Source organism: Marmota monax, unplaced genomic scaffold (genome assembly GCF_021218885.2).
Source record: "Marmota monax isolate L192 unplaced genomic scaffold, Marmota_monax_Labrador192_F-V1.1 WCK01_AAM20220418_F8-fsc00183, whole genome shotgun sequence".
Lineage (NCBI taxonomy): Eukaryota > Metazoa > Chordata > Mammalia > Rodentia > Sciuridae > Marmota > Marmota monax.
In genome coordinates this window covers 961,683-975,745 of record NW_026694841.1, presented here as the reverse complement: position 1 = coordinate 975,745, position 14,063 = coordinate 961,683, and the positions used below count along the sequence as shown (strand labels likewise).

At 52.3% G+C, this 14,063-nt stretch overlaps 1 protein-coding gene across 5 annotated transcripts in view; it reads left to right on the top strand.

Moving 5' to 3' along the window:
* Bcl11b (BCL11 transcription factor B) overlaps window positions 1-14,063 on the top strand; it is a 91,837-nt gene that overhangs the window by 29,651 nt on the left and 48,123 nt on the right. For 3 of the 5 annotated variants that reach the window (XM_046426292.2, XM_046426291.2, XM_046426293.2), the window contains exon 3: window positions 9,530-9,742. The exons of the other annotated variants lie outside the window; for them this stretch is intronic. In XM_046426292.2, the coding sequence (XP_046282248.1) occupies window positions 9,530-9,742 (213 nt within the window). The remainder of the gene's footprint in view (window positions 1-9,529; window positions 9,743-14,063) is intronic. 5 annotated transcript variants of the gene reach the window in all.

The following is a 14,063-nucleotide window of genomic DNA, read 5'->3' as shown; positions in this document are numbered from 1 at the left end:
ATGATATTTCCATTGAGGACTGCGCTGCCGGTTTCTTTAATTACATTAAATAGCGGTATAAACCTCAGCAGAACGTAAACCCCTGTTACAGCCGCGTGGCGAGCGAGGCTGGATTGAATCGTAAGGAGCAATGTTACAGTGTTAATGTGCTAACAATCTTTATTAAATTAATCCCGCGAAGTGTTAATTTTTACAAATTTTGTTGTGCACACACTGCACGTCACCTCTGGTGTGTTAGGAGATGAAAATGGATTTCACGTCAAAAAATAAGTAAGAAGGAGCGGCTGTCAGGCTGTGCCCTTAGAAGGAAATTTGTGATTTTTTTTTTTTTTGCCGTCAAATGCTACCGCACTGAAAAGAAGGCTCATAATATGTATATTAAATGCCATCTACATACAGAAAACTCAGTTAAAGGAACTACTTGGTTGAAAGTAATTACAGGCCTGTACAATTTTTTAGTCAGTGACATTTCAGACTTGGCTTAGAAACAGAAAGAGACCATAGAAAGATTTTGTGCTTACGTGATGCAGGGCGTCAGGGCCTCGGTGTTCTACGTGTCCATTAGGAAAAGGTAAAAGGAAATGAAAGGGGAAAAAAAAGACTCAATCGTCAACAAAATCCAGGGAGAGCTAGATTTTTTTTTTTTTTAGGTGGTAGTGGAGATCAGTTGCTTCTGACTAATAAATACAAGTAAGAACAACATGTGCATTTAGCCTAGCAGCTCCCTATGTTTACAATTTGGTTTCTTTTCTTTTTTTCCCCCAACTTTCTATTGACCAAGTTCCTTTCTATGCTATCTAAAAACAAGAAGCCCCTCTGGCCTCTTCCTGCCCAGGTAGGATTTTATGGCCCCTCTTTTTAAAAGGGCCAGTGGCGCTTGCATTCCTCAAGCCCAGGGCTGCTCTGCACCTGCGCCCTCAGCAGCCCTCTGCCCTGGCTGCCCGGGTCACTCGGCAGCCTCCTTGAGGGGCACTCTGTTTCCATTACGTTCTTTTTATTGGCTGTACTGTGATATTTTCATTCTTAATTCCCCGGGATTCTCACAGACCCGACTTCCTTCCCCCTTCTATTTATTCTCTTGCCTCCTTCGTGCGGTGCTTGAGCTAAAGCCAGTATTGGAGTTTGTGGGACCTTGGAACCACAATGACTTCCGGAGCACACCCGTTCTAAGGCATGTTTCATGAAGGACCTGATTCTTAACAGAGTCGGGCTCGTGTTTCCATGTTATTCCCATCAGGCACAGTGGCTGCTGGTGGGAAAGCAAAAGGTGTTCCTCAGATGAAAACTCACGGTTGGCATCAAATCTGAAGATTCATTTCCTGGTTTATTTCCCTCGTGTGACATGTGACTTCTGTCTTCACTGTGGATTTTTCTTCTAGCTCTAAATGAGGGAAACATCTGAGAGATGCCTGGCAAGTTTGTCATTGGAGTCTGGTCTCTAAGCTCCATTTGAGAAAGTGGTGTGGGGGCCTGACCTCAAGTCCCAAATTCTTCATCTTAGAATGCAAAAGATGCAGCCAGCGTTTAAGTTCAGTGTGTAGACTGCATCTTCATCCAGCCGTGCTTCTTGCAGATACTTGTAGTACACCATTGGTCACTCTGGACACATGCGGAGGTAAAATTCACGCAGGCTTTTGGATGAGTTTTATTTGAGGGATTGAGGGTAGGAGCTGCTAAAGATTGAATGCAGCAGCTACTCAGCTTCTGACCAGAAGGCCTAAATCAGGGGAAGAAGGGGAAATTCCTCTGCTAGATACTGGGTAGATTCAGAGAACCTATCCACCCCAGTTTTGTCCTTGGCCCCTACAGACTCCAGGTGATGCCTGCAGACACTTCCCTATGTCCATGTTGCTGATATAGATGTGTTTCTTGTGTGCACATATATGTGTAATCTCTCGATATACTATAGATGCGCATGCACACATTTTTCTAACTTGGCAAACACATGGCCTCACCCTCTGTTGTCCCCGGGCCTACCAATTCCAGGATCTTGGGCCCAGGTTGGTGGACCCTGCCTGCCACGGCCACCCCAGAGGAGTCCTGTTCTTTTTTCCACGTGCATCCTAAAGCGGTGCTACACAGGCCTCAGCATGGTTGGAGTTTATTTGCATTCCAGCTGCTCAGAGAGTTCCAGGGGTTTCCCCTGAAGGAAAGGAGTCCAAGCTGCAAATTTCCTCCCTGCAGATTCCGGTTTAGGGGTTGGAAGGTGAGCCCCAAATAGCTGGTCACCTCCTCTGCCTCACCCTGAGTGGTTGGTTCTGCGTAGATGGTCTGGGGGCACCCTTCCTACCCAGCAACCCCTGGAATTTCCTCTGCTCTCTCCCTTGGGGGGCTCTTTTGGAAGGGCCATGGCGATACAGCTTTACCAATTCTTGGCTCAGGGTGCAGAAAGGGTCTCTGCTGCCCCAGAGGATTTCAGCAGCTTGCATCTTGAGGAAATTGGGGTTGGCAGCCATTAAAGCAGGTGCTTCTGGACCCGGGAAAGGGGCGTGGCAGATTCTAATTGCAAGAAACAGCTGCCCTGGCTGATGGTTCCTTTTCCAAACCCTGGCGGAAGGAAGAAAACAGGTTTTGGTAGTGTTTTGGGGGGCATGGTCTGTCCTTTGCCTCTCCTGTCTCCTTCCTTGGATGCACTAAATGGGCAGCATGTTGGGGAGAGGAAATAGTTGAAGTGGTGATTCACCACGACAGATTTCAGCAGTGCTGGAGGAGGGAGGAGCTACGAGGAGTCAGCCTCGCTTCCTGTCCAAGAGACCTGCTTCTTGCCTCTTCTGGGTGGCCAGATCTTCTCATGGCAGGTGTGCACACAGGGCTGTGGATGGTTGGTGGTGTCTCAGAGTGGTCATTTGAGAAGTGGTGGGAGAGATGGCCTCAAGTTAGAGTTGAACAGATGTGTGTTCCTGGAGGCCATGACCTGCTGCCCTGCACTGGCAGTGGCCCTCTCTGAGTCCAGCTGGGCTGACTGTGGATGAAGTTCATAGGGCTCTTTCACCTGCATCCAAATTCCCACCCTCCCCAGCCACCTGTAAGGGCTACTGTCCTTCCGCCTGTAGAGGCCAATCGTGGGTTTGAACGGTGCTTTTTATGTCTCCTGTGTGATGACCCTGGAGGGAGGAGCTCTGTAAGCACATCTGTGCAAACCCTTGTGAAACCTCACTTTTTTGATGTCCTTCCAAAGGACATGTCCACATTCACCCCCGAAACCATAATCTCTGACAGCCTGGGACTGGAGACCTGGGCTGGCCACTGGGCACTCGGGCAAAACAGTCATATTTGACTTAGAATGAGAATCCAGTGGGGAGAGGTGGGACTTGGGGAGCCCTGGCTTCGTGGGTAGAATTTCTAGGTCTCCCAATTGCTGTGGGGCAGTGAGTGGGCCATGCACATGCCCACTTGCCCTCTGCTCCTGTCTTGGAGACCTACCTCATGGAATTGAGGTATTCCTTCTATGTTTGATGATGATGATGATGATGATGATGATGATGATGATGTTATTTTTTACAATGAAATGAAATCAAGTTCCAGTGTTTGCTGGTTCCTGCACTTTGGGGTAATCCCACTTAAGAAGCAGAGAAATTTACTTGGTTGTATGCCCCCACCCCCAGACTCCTGTAGGTCTGAAATTGAGCAACAAAGAAAGTTCCTTAGAATTATTCTCTATTCCTGCTGTTTGGGCTCCTCTTCCACCCTCCAACCACCGCCCCCCCTCCTGCAAAGAAAGGGAGAAAGACATAATGATGGGAAGGTCGGGTCTTGTCGGGTGAGACCCTGTGCCTGTCTCATTTAAGGTGGCACTCCACTTCTTTCGAATAGGAAATTGCCAAAATGGATGTCATCGGCTGCTAATTAGATGTATTTTAACTGCAGGATCATTTTACCAGCTAATACTGTTATTATGTGCTTCAGTGTGAACCCATGGTGGAGCTGTTACAATATGAGCACGAGGCCTTAGCAGACAGCTAATGGAGGCTGCAGGGTCTGTGGTGGCACTTCCCCTTGGTGATGGCTAGTGACAGTCTATTTTTGGACCTAAAGATGCCTGGGTCAGGCCCTGTGCTGAAGGTCTGAGTCCTTTTAACCTCTCAAGATGAGCCAGGCTTTACTGATGTCCACTTTCTTTCTGTGCTTAGAGCAGGGCCTGAGTCTGAGGAGGCCCTGAGATTCCAGATTGTGGACACCAGCGGTCACACACAGCTCTGTAGACTTAACTGCCCTCCCCCCCTGCCCCCCCAGTCTTTGGGCTTCTGGACCTGGCTAGGGGCAACAAATGACCACAGGTTATGTCATGGCTGTGCCAATTTAGGCTGAGCCCCCGGAACACAGTACCAAAGTAGGCAGACCTGCCTCTCGACATGGGTTACAAACTGAGCTGGTTTCACCTCCATCTTTTCTCTCTAGCAAACCGGAAAAAGAATCCTAATTTCCCTTCGGGGTGGGAGGAGGCGGGCTAGGATTGGGATAATGATTCTTAAATATGAGCAGTGTATTTGACTTCATGTTATTTCTCCCTCCCCCCTTAATACACAGCATTTTTATCATCTTTAAGACAAAGTAGCTGGCAAAATATTTAAGTGATCAGGAAGAAATGTTTTTATTTGCCCGCGTGTGAATTGGGTTATCTGCCTATCTTGTTTATGAAATTTGGGGCTGCCTTTCCAGCACAGTATGTTCGCCTCTCAAATCTTTCCCGGCTCCCATTTCCATATTTCTGCGTGCTTGTTCTTTGTTAATCACTTGGCAAGCGCTTATTTGAATATTAAAAATTTCTTTAATCATCAAAGGCAGGAGCACAGTCTCATGAATATTCATATTTTCCCCCCTCCTCAGACTGGATTCTAGTTCATTACCCTGCAGTAAAAGCCAAACAGCCATCAATCGCCCTCATTACAGGCTCTGGCGTTTTGATTGGCTGCCTGCTGCCCAGAGCTTTTTTTTTTTTTTTTAAAATTTTCTCCTTCTCCTATGAGCTGACTTGTACCTGCCAACAACCACACCAAAAAAAAAAAAAAAAAAAAAAAAAAAAAAAAAAATCAACAATGCAAGAATAAATTTTTCTGGTTGAAAAACAACTTTGCAAACTTATCATACAGTCCTGTGGCTTGTTGCCGCCTTAGCGGCCACCAGCGCCTCCACCCTTCCCTCTTACCCTCCCCCCCCCCAAAAAAAAAAAAAAACCTAGGGAAAAAAGGGGGAGGGAAGAGAGAGAAAATTAAATAAATAAATAAAAAGGGAGAAACTTGAGCCTCAGAGATGAATATTTGTCAAGAGAGTTGACGTAAGTTTCATTTGCATAATGACTTTGTACTTCTGCATTAATAAAATTTGCATATGAAGCCATGTTAATTACTCCTGATCATGCTTTTTGCATTCATGCATAGTAATTTTCTCCGACTTGTGAGAATTAATGTCTTGGCATGGGGGGAGGGGGCGCTGGGACTGTCAGGTTCCCTTGCCAGTGTCCCTCGCTCACATGCCTGGCTCCCTGTCTGTCTCCTTTGCTGATCTATGACTCATTTCTGCACTATCAGTAGGAGTTCTCGCCTTAAAAAACTGTATCCGTTGAAAGGCACCAGTAGGGAGAAAAATAGACCTCTCCCGCGCAGTGTATTCCGGGCCACCTCTCTGGCTGGGGACGCGGCATCTGCAGTCCTGCCATCCCGGAGCGGCTGCTGCCACGGGACGCGGCGCTGGGCCGGGCTGGCTCCCCTCTCGCCGGGGTGGGGCGTTTCCAGGCGTTTTGTGTCTGCACGCTCAAGGTGGGCGTGTCGCCGCTAGTGCGCATGTGTGAGGCTTGGAGCGGAGCATCTGCAGGGCCCCGGGAGGGAGGAGGGCTGCAGACCCCTCGGAATGCTTCGGGCCGGGAAGGCATTGAAATGAGCTCGCGCCCGATGATGCTGGAGCTTCGGAAGCATTTTAGGGAGACTTTTTGGGTTATCTTTTTGTACCAGATACAGAGAGCCGGGTGGCAGTTTCTGGCCTTCCTAAGCCCAGTGCGTCTGGGCGGCTTCTTCAGTCTTTCCCAGCCTCAGTTTCCTCTTTTGTGAGAGTGGGATATGCTACCCCATAGGAAGGCTCTGGGCTTGCTTGAGATAACTCAGGTATTAATCGTTTATTTATTTTTCCTTAATTAAAGTGAACTTCCATGATTTAAAAATAAATCAAGCCAGCCACGATTTTATTTATAAGCCCCCTGGATCCAACTTAAAACTGAGATGGTGGCTTGGCATCCCTAGGTGCATGGAGGTCTGTTCAGATTCCAAACGGGACCCATGGACTGCAAAAGAAATCATTTTACATTTTTATTTACTCTCGTAATGCTGGGGATGGACTCCAGGGCTTCCAGGTTGCTGGGCAGGCCCACTATCCCTGAGCCACACCTCCAGCCCCTGAAGGCTTTCTTTTTAAAACAGTGACTTGCAGGTCTTTGTAGGCTCCCTCCACCAGGCAGCTCCAGTGCTGTGAGAAACACCCTTGGGAGTAGGGAAAGTTCCAAAATGGAAAACTAGAAAGGGATCTGATCATTTAGTGGTCACTAAGACGGTGACTAAGTTTACCAGATGTCTAATTTTGGTTCATGTTGTCCTGACCCTTTCAAAATGAGGAAGCTGAGGCTCTGAGAAAGTGATCACCTTAGGTCACGTGGCCAGGGGATGGCAGAGGAAGGATGTGAACCCAGGCTCTCTCCTGGCCCACCCCCAGGCCGCTGCGCTGAGGTGCTCTTTACCCACAACTCCAGATTTCCTGGCTGCACTTTTAAAGGCAAACACTCCTCCCTGTGGAAGGGCAGGGCTGGGAGGTGGCCTGGGACAGGTATTGAGGCCTAGAGACAATGGCCTCACCTTTGATTTTTTTTTTTTTTAAGATTCTCTAAATGTAGAATTCACCATTTTGTCTGTCAGTGGTTTTGATTATATTTACAGTGTGTGCAGCCGTTACCACTGTCTGATTGCAGATAATCTAATTTATACTCCTACACAGAAACCCTGCACCCATTAGCTCCCAGCCCCCGGCAACCTGGACCTTCCGTCTCCATTCATTTGCCTGTTCTGGATGTTTCCTATCCATGGAATCATATGATGGATGGTTTCTTGCATCACTTAACTTGTGCTGTAGCTGCAGAGGGGGCTTCTTGAATCCCACCTTTGGGGAGAGTTGCAGTCTAAGCTGCCCCCAGGGACATCCTCCTGCATGGCAGAGGGTAGCCTAAGAGTCCCAGAGGCCCTCACTCTGCAGCCCGCTCTTTTGCTTCTTCTGAGCCACTCCTGAAGCAGGGGACTTCAGTGTGGTCAGCATTCCTAAGGAGGCCCTGGGGTGCAGCCCCAACCCCGTGCAGAGCATTGTGTTATGGTATGTGACCTGCGCTGACAGACTCTGGTCTAGCCCACTGCTGCCCTTTGCTTCCTGCTCCTTGGCTCTTCTGCTCGTCAGGGGAATGGAGTCAGGTGGGTGTTATCTGGGACAGCTGACTCCCAGGCTGCGAGGTGCTGCACAGCTGGGGTCAGTGCTGCTGGCTGTGTTGCCGTCTTGCCCAGAGCCCAGGAGCCAGAGTCTGGACTTGGCTCTTTACAGCTATTGATGGCTGGATTGAGGTCAAGGACTCTTAGGCTTCCCTGCCCAGCACGTCCCTTGCTCTCAGGATACCAGGTGTCCTGGTCCCTCCATCCCAACTGCAGCCAGAGAGGGAAACAGAAGATATAGCTGGACTCATGGTCCAGAGCTCCCCAAGCCTCAGGCCCCACGTATTCCCACTTGCTGAACAGGTGGTTAGGGTATACTCAGCACAAAGCCACTGTCAGGGCCACAGAGGGTCCAGAGCCCACCATGGTCTGAGGGAGGTTCCATGTAGGACTTAGAGGCCTGTAGTAGACAGGGTCAGATGTACAATGTCCAGTTCCAGGCTGGGGGTTCAGGCAAGAGCTGTCCAGGGCAGACTTTCGCAAGGAGGCAGGTGACACTGGCCTCAGATGCAGACCTTTTTTGGTGCCTACACTAAATCTGGGGCTTGACCTTCCTGTCAGCCTCTGGGGTTGGAACTGCTCAGGGGTTCCTTGGCCACGCCCTTCTGGGGCTGTGGCCAGTTCTGAGACAGCCGGGTGCTTGGGCTAGCCTAGTGCAAAGTCTTCATGGGCCTGGGCAGTGTTGGCACTAGCTTTGTTTGTGGCCTCTTGGCAGGACATATTCAGAGTTCCCAAGCTTCAAGCTGGGGTTCTTCTCACATGCCACGAAGACCCTTATCCTGGATTCACATTTTAGACAAACAGAGCATGTCAAAAAAGAGCTCTGGTTTTAGAGCCAGGCAGCAGGGTTTGATGGGGTCAGTTGCTGGGATCTGCAGCTTTCTGAGTCATGGCCTCAGTTTCCTGGTCTGTGCAATGGGTGTCCTAGGTCCATGCCCACTGTGGCATATTAGGAGGCTCAGTCACATGAAGACAGACAGGTTCCTGGTTTGCAGTCGGTGGCTGAGCCCAGTGGCTCTTCCTGGGATGGGGGAGTCACACATGGTGGCTGTGGAGTGGGCCAATTCCCCTCATGCAGACCTGTGCTGGGAGGTGAGGTGCTGTAGCCTCTCTGGCGAGCCGACTGGGCTCAGCTGCCCATCATCTCGTTGATGTTTTCTTTTTGTCTCTCTGATGCTTCCCTGCTCAATTATTTACCCAGGGAATTTGGGCTTCTTCACTTGTGGTTTTGGCAAGGGCTTCACACAAATGTTTTGCCCTGGTGGTCTCTTAGCCATGTAAGATAAACGGCCAAATCAAACGCAGGCCTTGCCGGCAGCCCAGGCGAGCTGTAGGGCTGGGCGGAGGCGAGGCGGGCCCTGGCCGGGCCCTCCGAGTTGCTGTCAGACACTGGGGGTGGCGAGTGGGGGAAGCAGGGACTCCCAAGCCCGGGCTGAGACATGAAGAGGGGTCTGGGCTGTGCCAGGTTTTCCTGAGGGTGGAGGGAGGAGGGAATCGAAGCAACCCGGGCTTGGGTGCTGCTTGCGGGGGACTGGAGAGAGGCCTCAGCTAGTAGTTAGCTAGGCAGCTCGCTCCCCAGTGCCCAGCCCCTTCGAGGTGGACTTGAGGAGCCCAGGCCTGTCCTAAGAGCCCATCGCGGTGTCAGACGGTGGCGGCTCCGGGCTTCCCAGTTCTTCCCGGGGTAGCCCAGATTTGGGGGAAGAAATCCCCAATAGGAGCCTGCTCCAGTTTGCTACAGAAGACCCTTCCTGGAAGGGTCTTTCCTGGGAGTGGGGCCCTGACAGTCCCTATGTGCCTTAGCCCCCTACACAAGGCCCCCAGAAGTGGGGTGTCAGTCCCTAGACCTGGCAGCTGTGGATACAGGACTCTCTCCAGTGCCCCCTGCCCACTTCCCTGACCCCCTCTCCCCTCCCTGTGCCCTGGTCACCCTCCCTGCAGGGCCTGGCACCCCTGGGGCCTCCGGCCCTTGAAGGCTGGCTGCAGCCCTGCACCCCGGGCCCCCTCCCATGCCCTAAGCCCCTTGTGCAGTCCAGGGCCCGACTGACCGGTCTTTTCTATTGTTTTTTCTCCAGGGCCGTGCAGGCCTGCCCAGCTGCCAGCGATGGCCCCCATAGCTGCCTCCTCCCACCCTCACACATCCGTGATCACTCCACCTCTGCGCGCCCTGGGCGCTCTCCCGCCCTGCTTCCCGCTGCCCTGCTGCAGCGCACGCCCGGTCTCGGGCGACGGGACTCAGGGTGAGGGTCAGACGGAGGCTCCCTTTGGATGCCAGTGTCAGTTGTCAGGTAACGAGGCCGCCGCGATGGGGGGGTGGGCTCCCGGGGATGGCGGGGTGTGCCCGGGCAGAGCAGGGGACCTAAGGTGGGACCCAGGGAGGAAGAGCAACCCTCACCCAAAAGGCATTTTTGGGGTGCTCTGGGAAGCGGTGAAGGATGTCCACAGAACTGTAAACCCGTGACTGGTCCCCATGGGTCAGGAGGTCCCTCCACCCCTGTTCCCCCCACTCCCAGAATGCATTGCCCAGCCTCCAAATTTCATCTCTTTGGGCTGTTTAGCTAAAGCTTAATTGGATAACGCTTAACATCTGAGGTTTTCTTCTGCCCCTGCCTCTGCTCCCCCGCCCCCCTGCCGCCCTGACGAGGCCGGGAGATTCCTTGGTTGTCTGTGTGCATCGCCGGAGCCATCTGAAATGCTGAATTTCTCTTTGGGACAATGTGTTGCCCATTAACTTAGAGGGAAAAAAAAAGTTGCTCAAAAGGAGCCTTTTAAAAATCTGTGGCCACGGGAGGGAGTGAAACATTCTGGGGGCGGGTGTGGGCAGGGACAGGGGCCTGGCTCTGGGCGGACCCCAGACCTTCTTCACATCTGTGCTTGCCCCCGCTCCCCCTGCTCCCCTGGGAGGCCATGTGGCTGCCCATAACGCAGACGGGCAGGCAGGGCAGCAAGGCGACGCTCGGCCTCCGCCTCCTCCCCACTCTCTCCCCAAAGAGAACCCAAAGTCCTGTGGCCTGGGTTCCCCAGAAGCTCGCGGGCGGAGGGCGCTCACTGCAGCTCTAGCAGGCCTGGTGTGCAGTGCGCGATAGCTGCGTGAGCCAGGATGCTGACACAGACTCACGTGGCCATGGCTGTGGCCTGGTTTCCGTGGCAGGGGCTGGAAAGGAGAGGGTGGCTGCAGAGCTGGGGCAGATTCAATTTGTTCCTGCCCCGTCACCAGGCACACTGCAGGCTTTCTCTTGACTCAAGATGTCAAAGGAAGACTTTGTATTGAGCAGGTTTTGCTTTTCATTGATGCTGTCCCAAGGGACAGTCCTTGGTGGAGCATGAACTTTGCAAATGGCCCCTGCTAGCCTCTGCTCCAGGGCAGGAACTCCTGGCCTTCCTGCTGGTGGGGTGGCCCGCAGCCTTCAGTGCCACCCTGCTGTGACGGGTGATGACATCATAGGATCTGGCTTCCAGGGGGAAGTTCTGGTTTTTTATTGGGCTTGTGCCTTAAATGCTCAAAGATCAGAATCACCCGGGAAGGAGTTGGAACTACTTGTAAAGAAGCTGGCTGCCTGTCTGGGGCTGCTTGTTCCCCAGGGTGGTTGGGGCTCCTGTACTGGCTTGGTTGTCGATTGCTCTGTGAGTCTGGGGAGGACCTTTTTGCCCAGCGAGGGTTGTCTGCTCTGTCTGGGTGGCTGCCCCACTCTCATGGCTTCCTGTAATTAGTGCAGCAGCCCTGCAGCCCTGCAGCCACTGGGGGGGCCACGCTATCAAAGATCAGCTTGAGTGTTTACGACCGGACTCGGTCAAGTTCTGCATGTAGAAACACGATCTCCTCGCCAGAGGCGCACCCGAGTTTGCTTAACCCTCTGTTGGCTCCGGCCCTCCTTAGAAGCTGCCAGAGTGGAGGAGAGTTAGCCACGGGACCGGGCACCTCCCTGACAGGGTGGGCTCTCCTGGCAGCTTTGTGGAGTGCCAGGCAGGAGCCACTGCAGTCCAGTTGTGCAGATGGGGGTGGAGGTGGGGGCAAAGTCTGGGAGGGCATGTGGCTGGGCCAAGGCTGCAGGACTGGGATTTGTCTCTGGGAGGCCTCCTGAGCAGGCCACCTCTCTTCCCAGGGAGCCACACTGCCTCTGCCTCTGTGCAGTGGAGGATGAGCGAGGTTTGCCCGGCCTGACTCCCTGTGAACTCTGCCATCATCTGTCCCCACATACTCTACTGGGCTCCTGATAAGGGCCATGCCTAGCGTGGGCACTGCCTGACACCAGACATTTGCGTGCGTTCTTGAACGCAGTCCTCACAGCAGGCTCACACTTTACTCCCCCACTTTATGGATGAGCCTTGGAGACGTGGTGGTCTCACGGCTCATATGCACCCGCTCATTCTTCAGCCAGAAGCCATCTCTTGGGCACCTGCTTTTAGGCACCCTGCAAATAGAGTGTGGGCTCCTGCCCGCCTGCAGCTTGTATTCTGCTGCGGGGAAGAAGGTATGGGGTGAGAACCTGAAGTAAGAGTGGTGGGAAGGTGGGAGAGCAGGCAGCGAGGAAGTCGCCCCTGTCCAGCACCCGCCTCGTCAGTGGCCTGGGCGTATCTCTGGATTTTAGGGCTTCAGAAGTTCCAGGGCTCTGGCCTGTGAGCAATGCCATGCTTGGGGAGAAGAGTGGGCAAGGGTGAGGCACTGTTCCTGGGGTTGGGACCACAGTGGTCAGCTCCTGGGCGTTTCGGGAGCCACCCCTGAGGGGCCTGCTCTAGCTTCCCACCCTCTGCTCCACACTCTATGCTTTTCTCGTTCTTCTTTTGGTCTCTGCTTATTAGCCTGCACCAGAGTGGACTGTCATATTAGCCTGCACCAGAGTGGACTGTCGTCATATTAGCCTGCACCAGAGTGGACTGTCATATTAGCCTGCACCAGAGAGGACTGTCATATTTGCTGATCAATTTCAATACCTGAAAATATCCCATTCCAGTGGTTCTTGTCCCTTTGTGGTTTCTGTCCCTGTGACTGGGCTGTTGAAGTGTTTTTAGTGCCTGTTTAATTAGTAGCTGGAAGGGAGTCGTTCAATTCCCAGTAACGGTTAGGAGGAAGCAGTCCGCTGTACCAATGGAGCGGGGCTGCCGTTCTCACTTTGTTTTGTCCCTTTTTGGATGAGGATGCGTTGAACCCATCTCTTGAAATCAATAGGGCAAGCCCCTGTGCAAATGTGTCGTACACAGGTTAACTGTGTGCTGTAAATGCACTCTCGGTTATTTATAGAAGGTGTGAGTCTGTGGGGGGAAGCGTACAGGTGTGGTTCACCTCCATCCCAGTGTCCCAGAAGCTCTGTCCCCCACTCTGGGCCTCCTACGGTGGTCGCAGTGGGAAGCAGGGACTCTGGGCCTGTTTCCTGTGGACTCTGCTGTTGTAATGTGGGGCTCTGAGCTGAGGCCCTGCTGGGGCTCAAAAACCTTCCCTGAGAAATTCCAAGTGAAGGCTGCGGGGCACCTGTGGTCCTGTCTGGTCAGTGGACTTGAAGATGTCATTGCTCCTCTTTGAGCCTTGTTTTTTTTTTAAATACCCCCCCCCCCCACACACATATATACATTCACATAGACATTTTCATGTTGTTCTCTGAAGCAGATCACTGGGGGCTGCATGGGGCTTGGTGGGGGTTCCACGATGGATATGGGGGCAGAGGGTGGGAAGTAAGAGCAAGCCCCTCAGAAATGGCTCCTGGAAAGGTCCAGGGGGACTGACCACTATAGTCTCCTCCCCAGGACTCAGGAGGCCACTGAAGATTGCTGGGCTTCCCCTTCCCCCCAGCACTTCTCTGTTCTGAGGTTTCTGTGATTGGAAGGTGGTCATCAGAGCGTATCAGATTTCTGGGGGGTGCAGTGTGAACTGGGTGGCCTCAGATGGGCCATGGTCCTTCTCCTTTCCTCCATTTCCCCATCTGTGAATTGGGGGTAATATTAGCTCCTGGGGTTGATCCTAGGATTGCCTGGGGTCACATAGGCCAGGTGCTGAGTGTGAGAACAGTGCCTTGTGCTGAGCGGACCCACAGGAGCAGAAGGGCTTCCTACTTGGCAGTGCTGGGTGCCTGGCACTGTGCGGAGGTCCTCTCAAGCTGCGTGCCTGGCATCACACTTAAAGGTATTGAGCGCCTTGGCTGCCGCAGATCATGCACCAGCATTAGGAGGCGAAAAAGGAACGCAGACACTTCATTGCATATTTAAAGGCTGCAAATGGTCATCAGCCACAGTGATTAATACATGCGCTTGGAGAAGTTCAAGGTCTCATGCAAGAACACACAGGATCCCGGCTCGGGGAAGTGGAAGTGTTTGGATTTAATAGAGGGAGTCAGTTGCAGTCATTAGTATATGCTGAAATCACAGGGCAATCTTGTAAAGTTAAATTCAATTTACTTTTCTACTGAAATTGTGCTTGCTGTGTTATTTAACTAGTCTGGGGTTTCTTGGCATGGGTTAAAGGGACAATAAAGATAAAAGAATACCTGTAAGTAAATAGTAGGGTTGAACAGTAGAATCTATCGTTTTCTCCTCCTTCAATTATATCCCAGCGTTCCTTCTGTGTCGGTTTTATAACCGGAGCCGTCCAATGGGAGGCCGTGGATTAGACCACCCTCG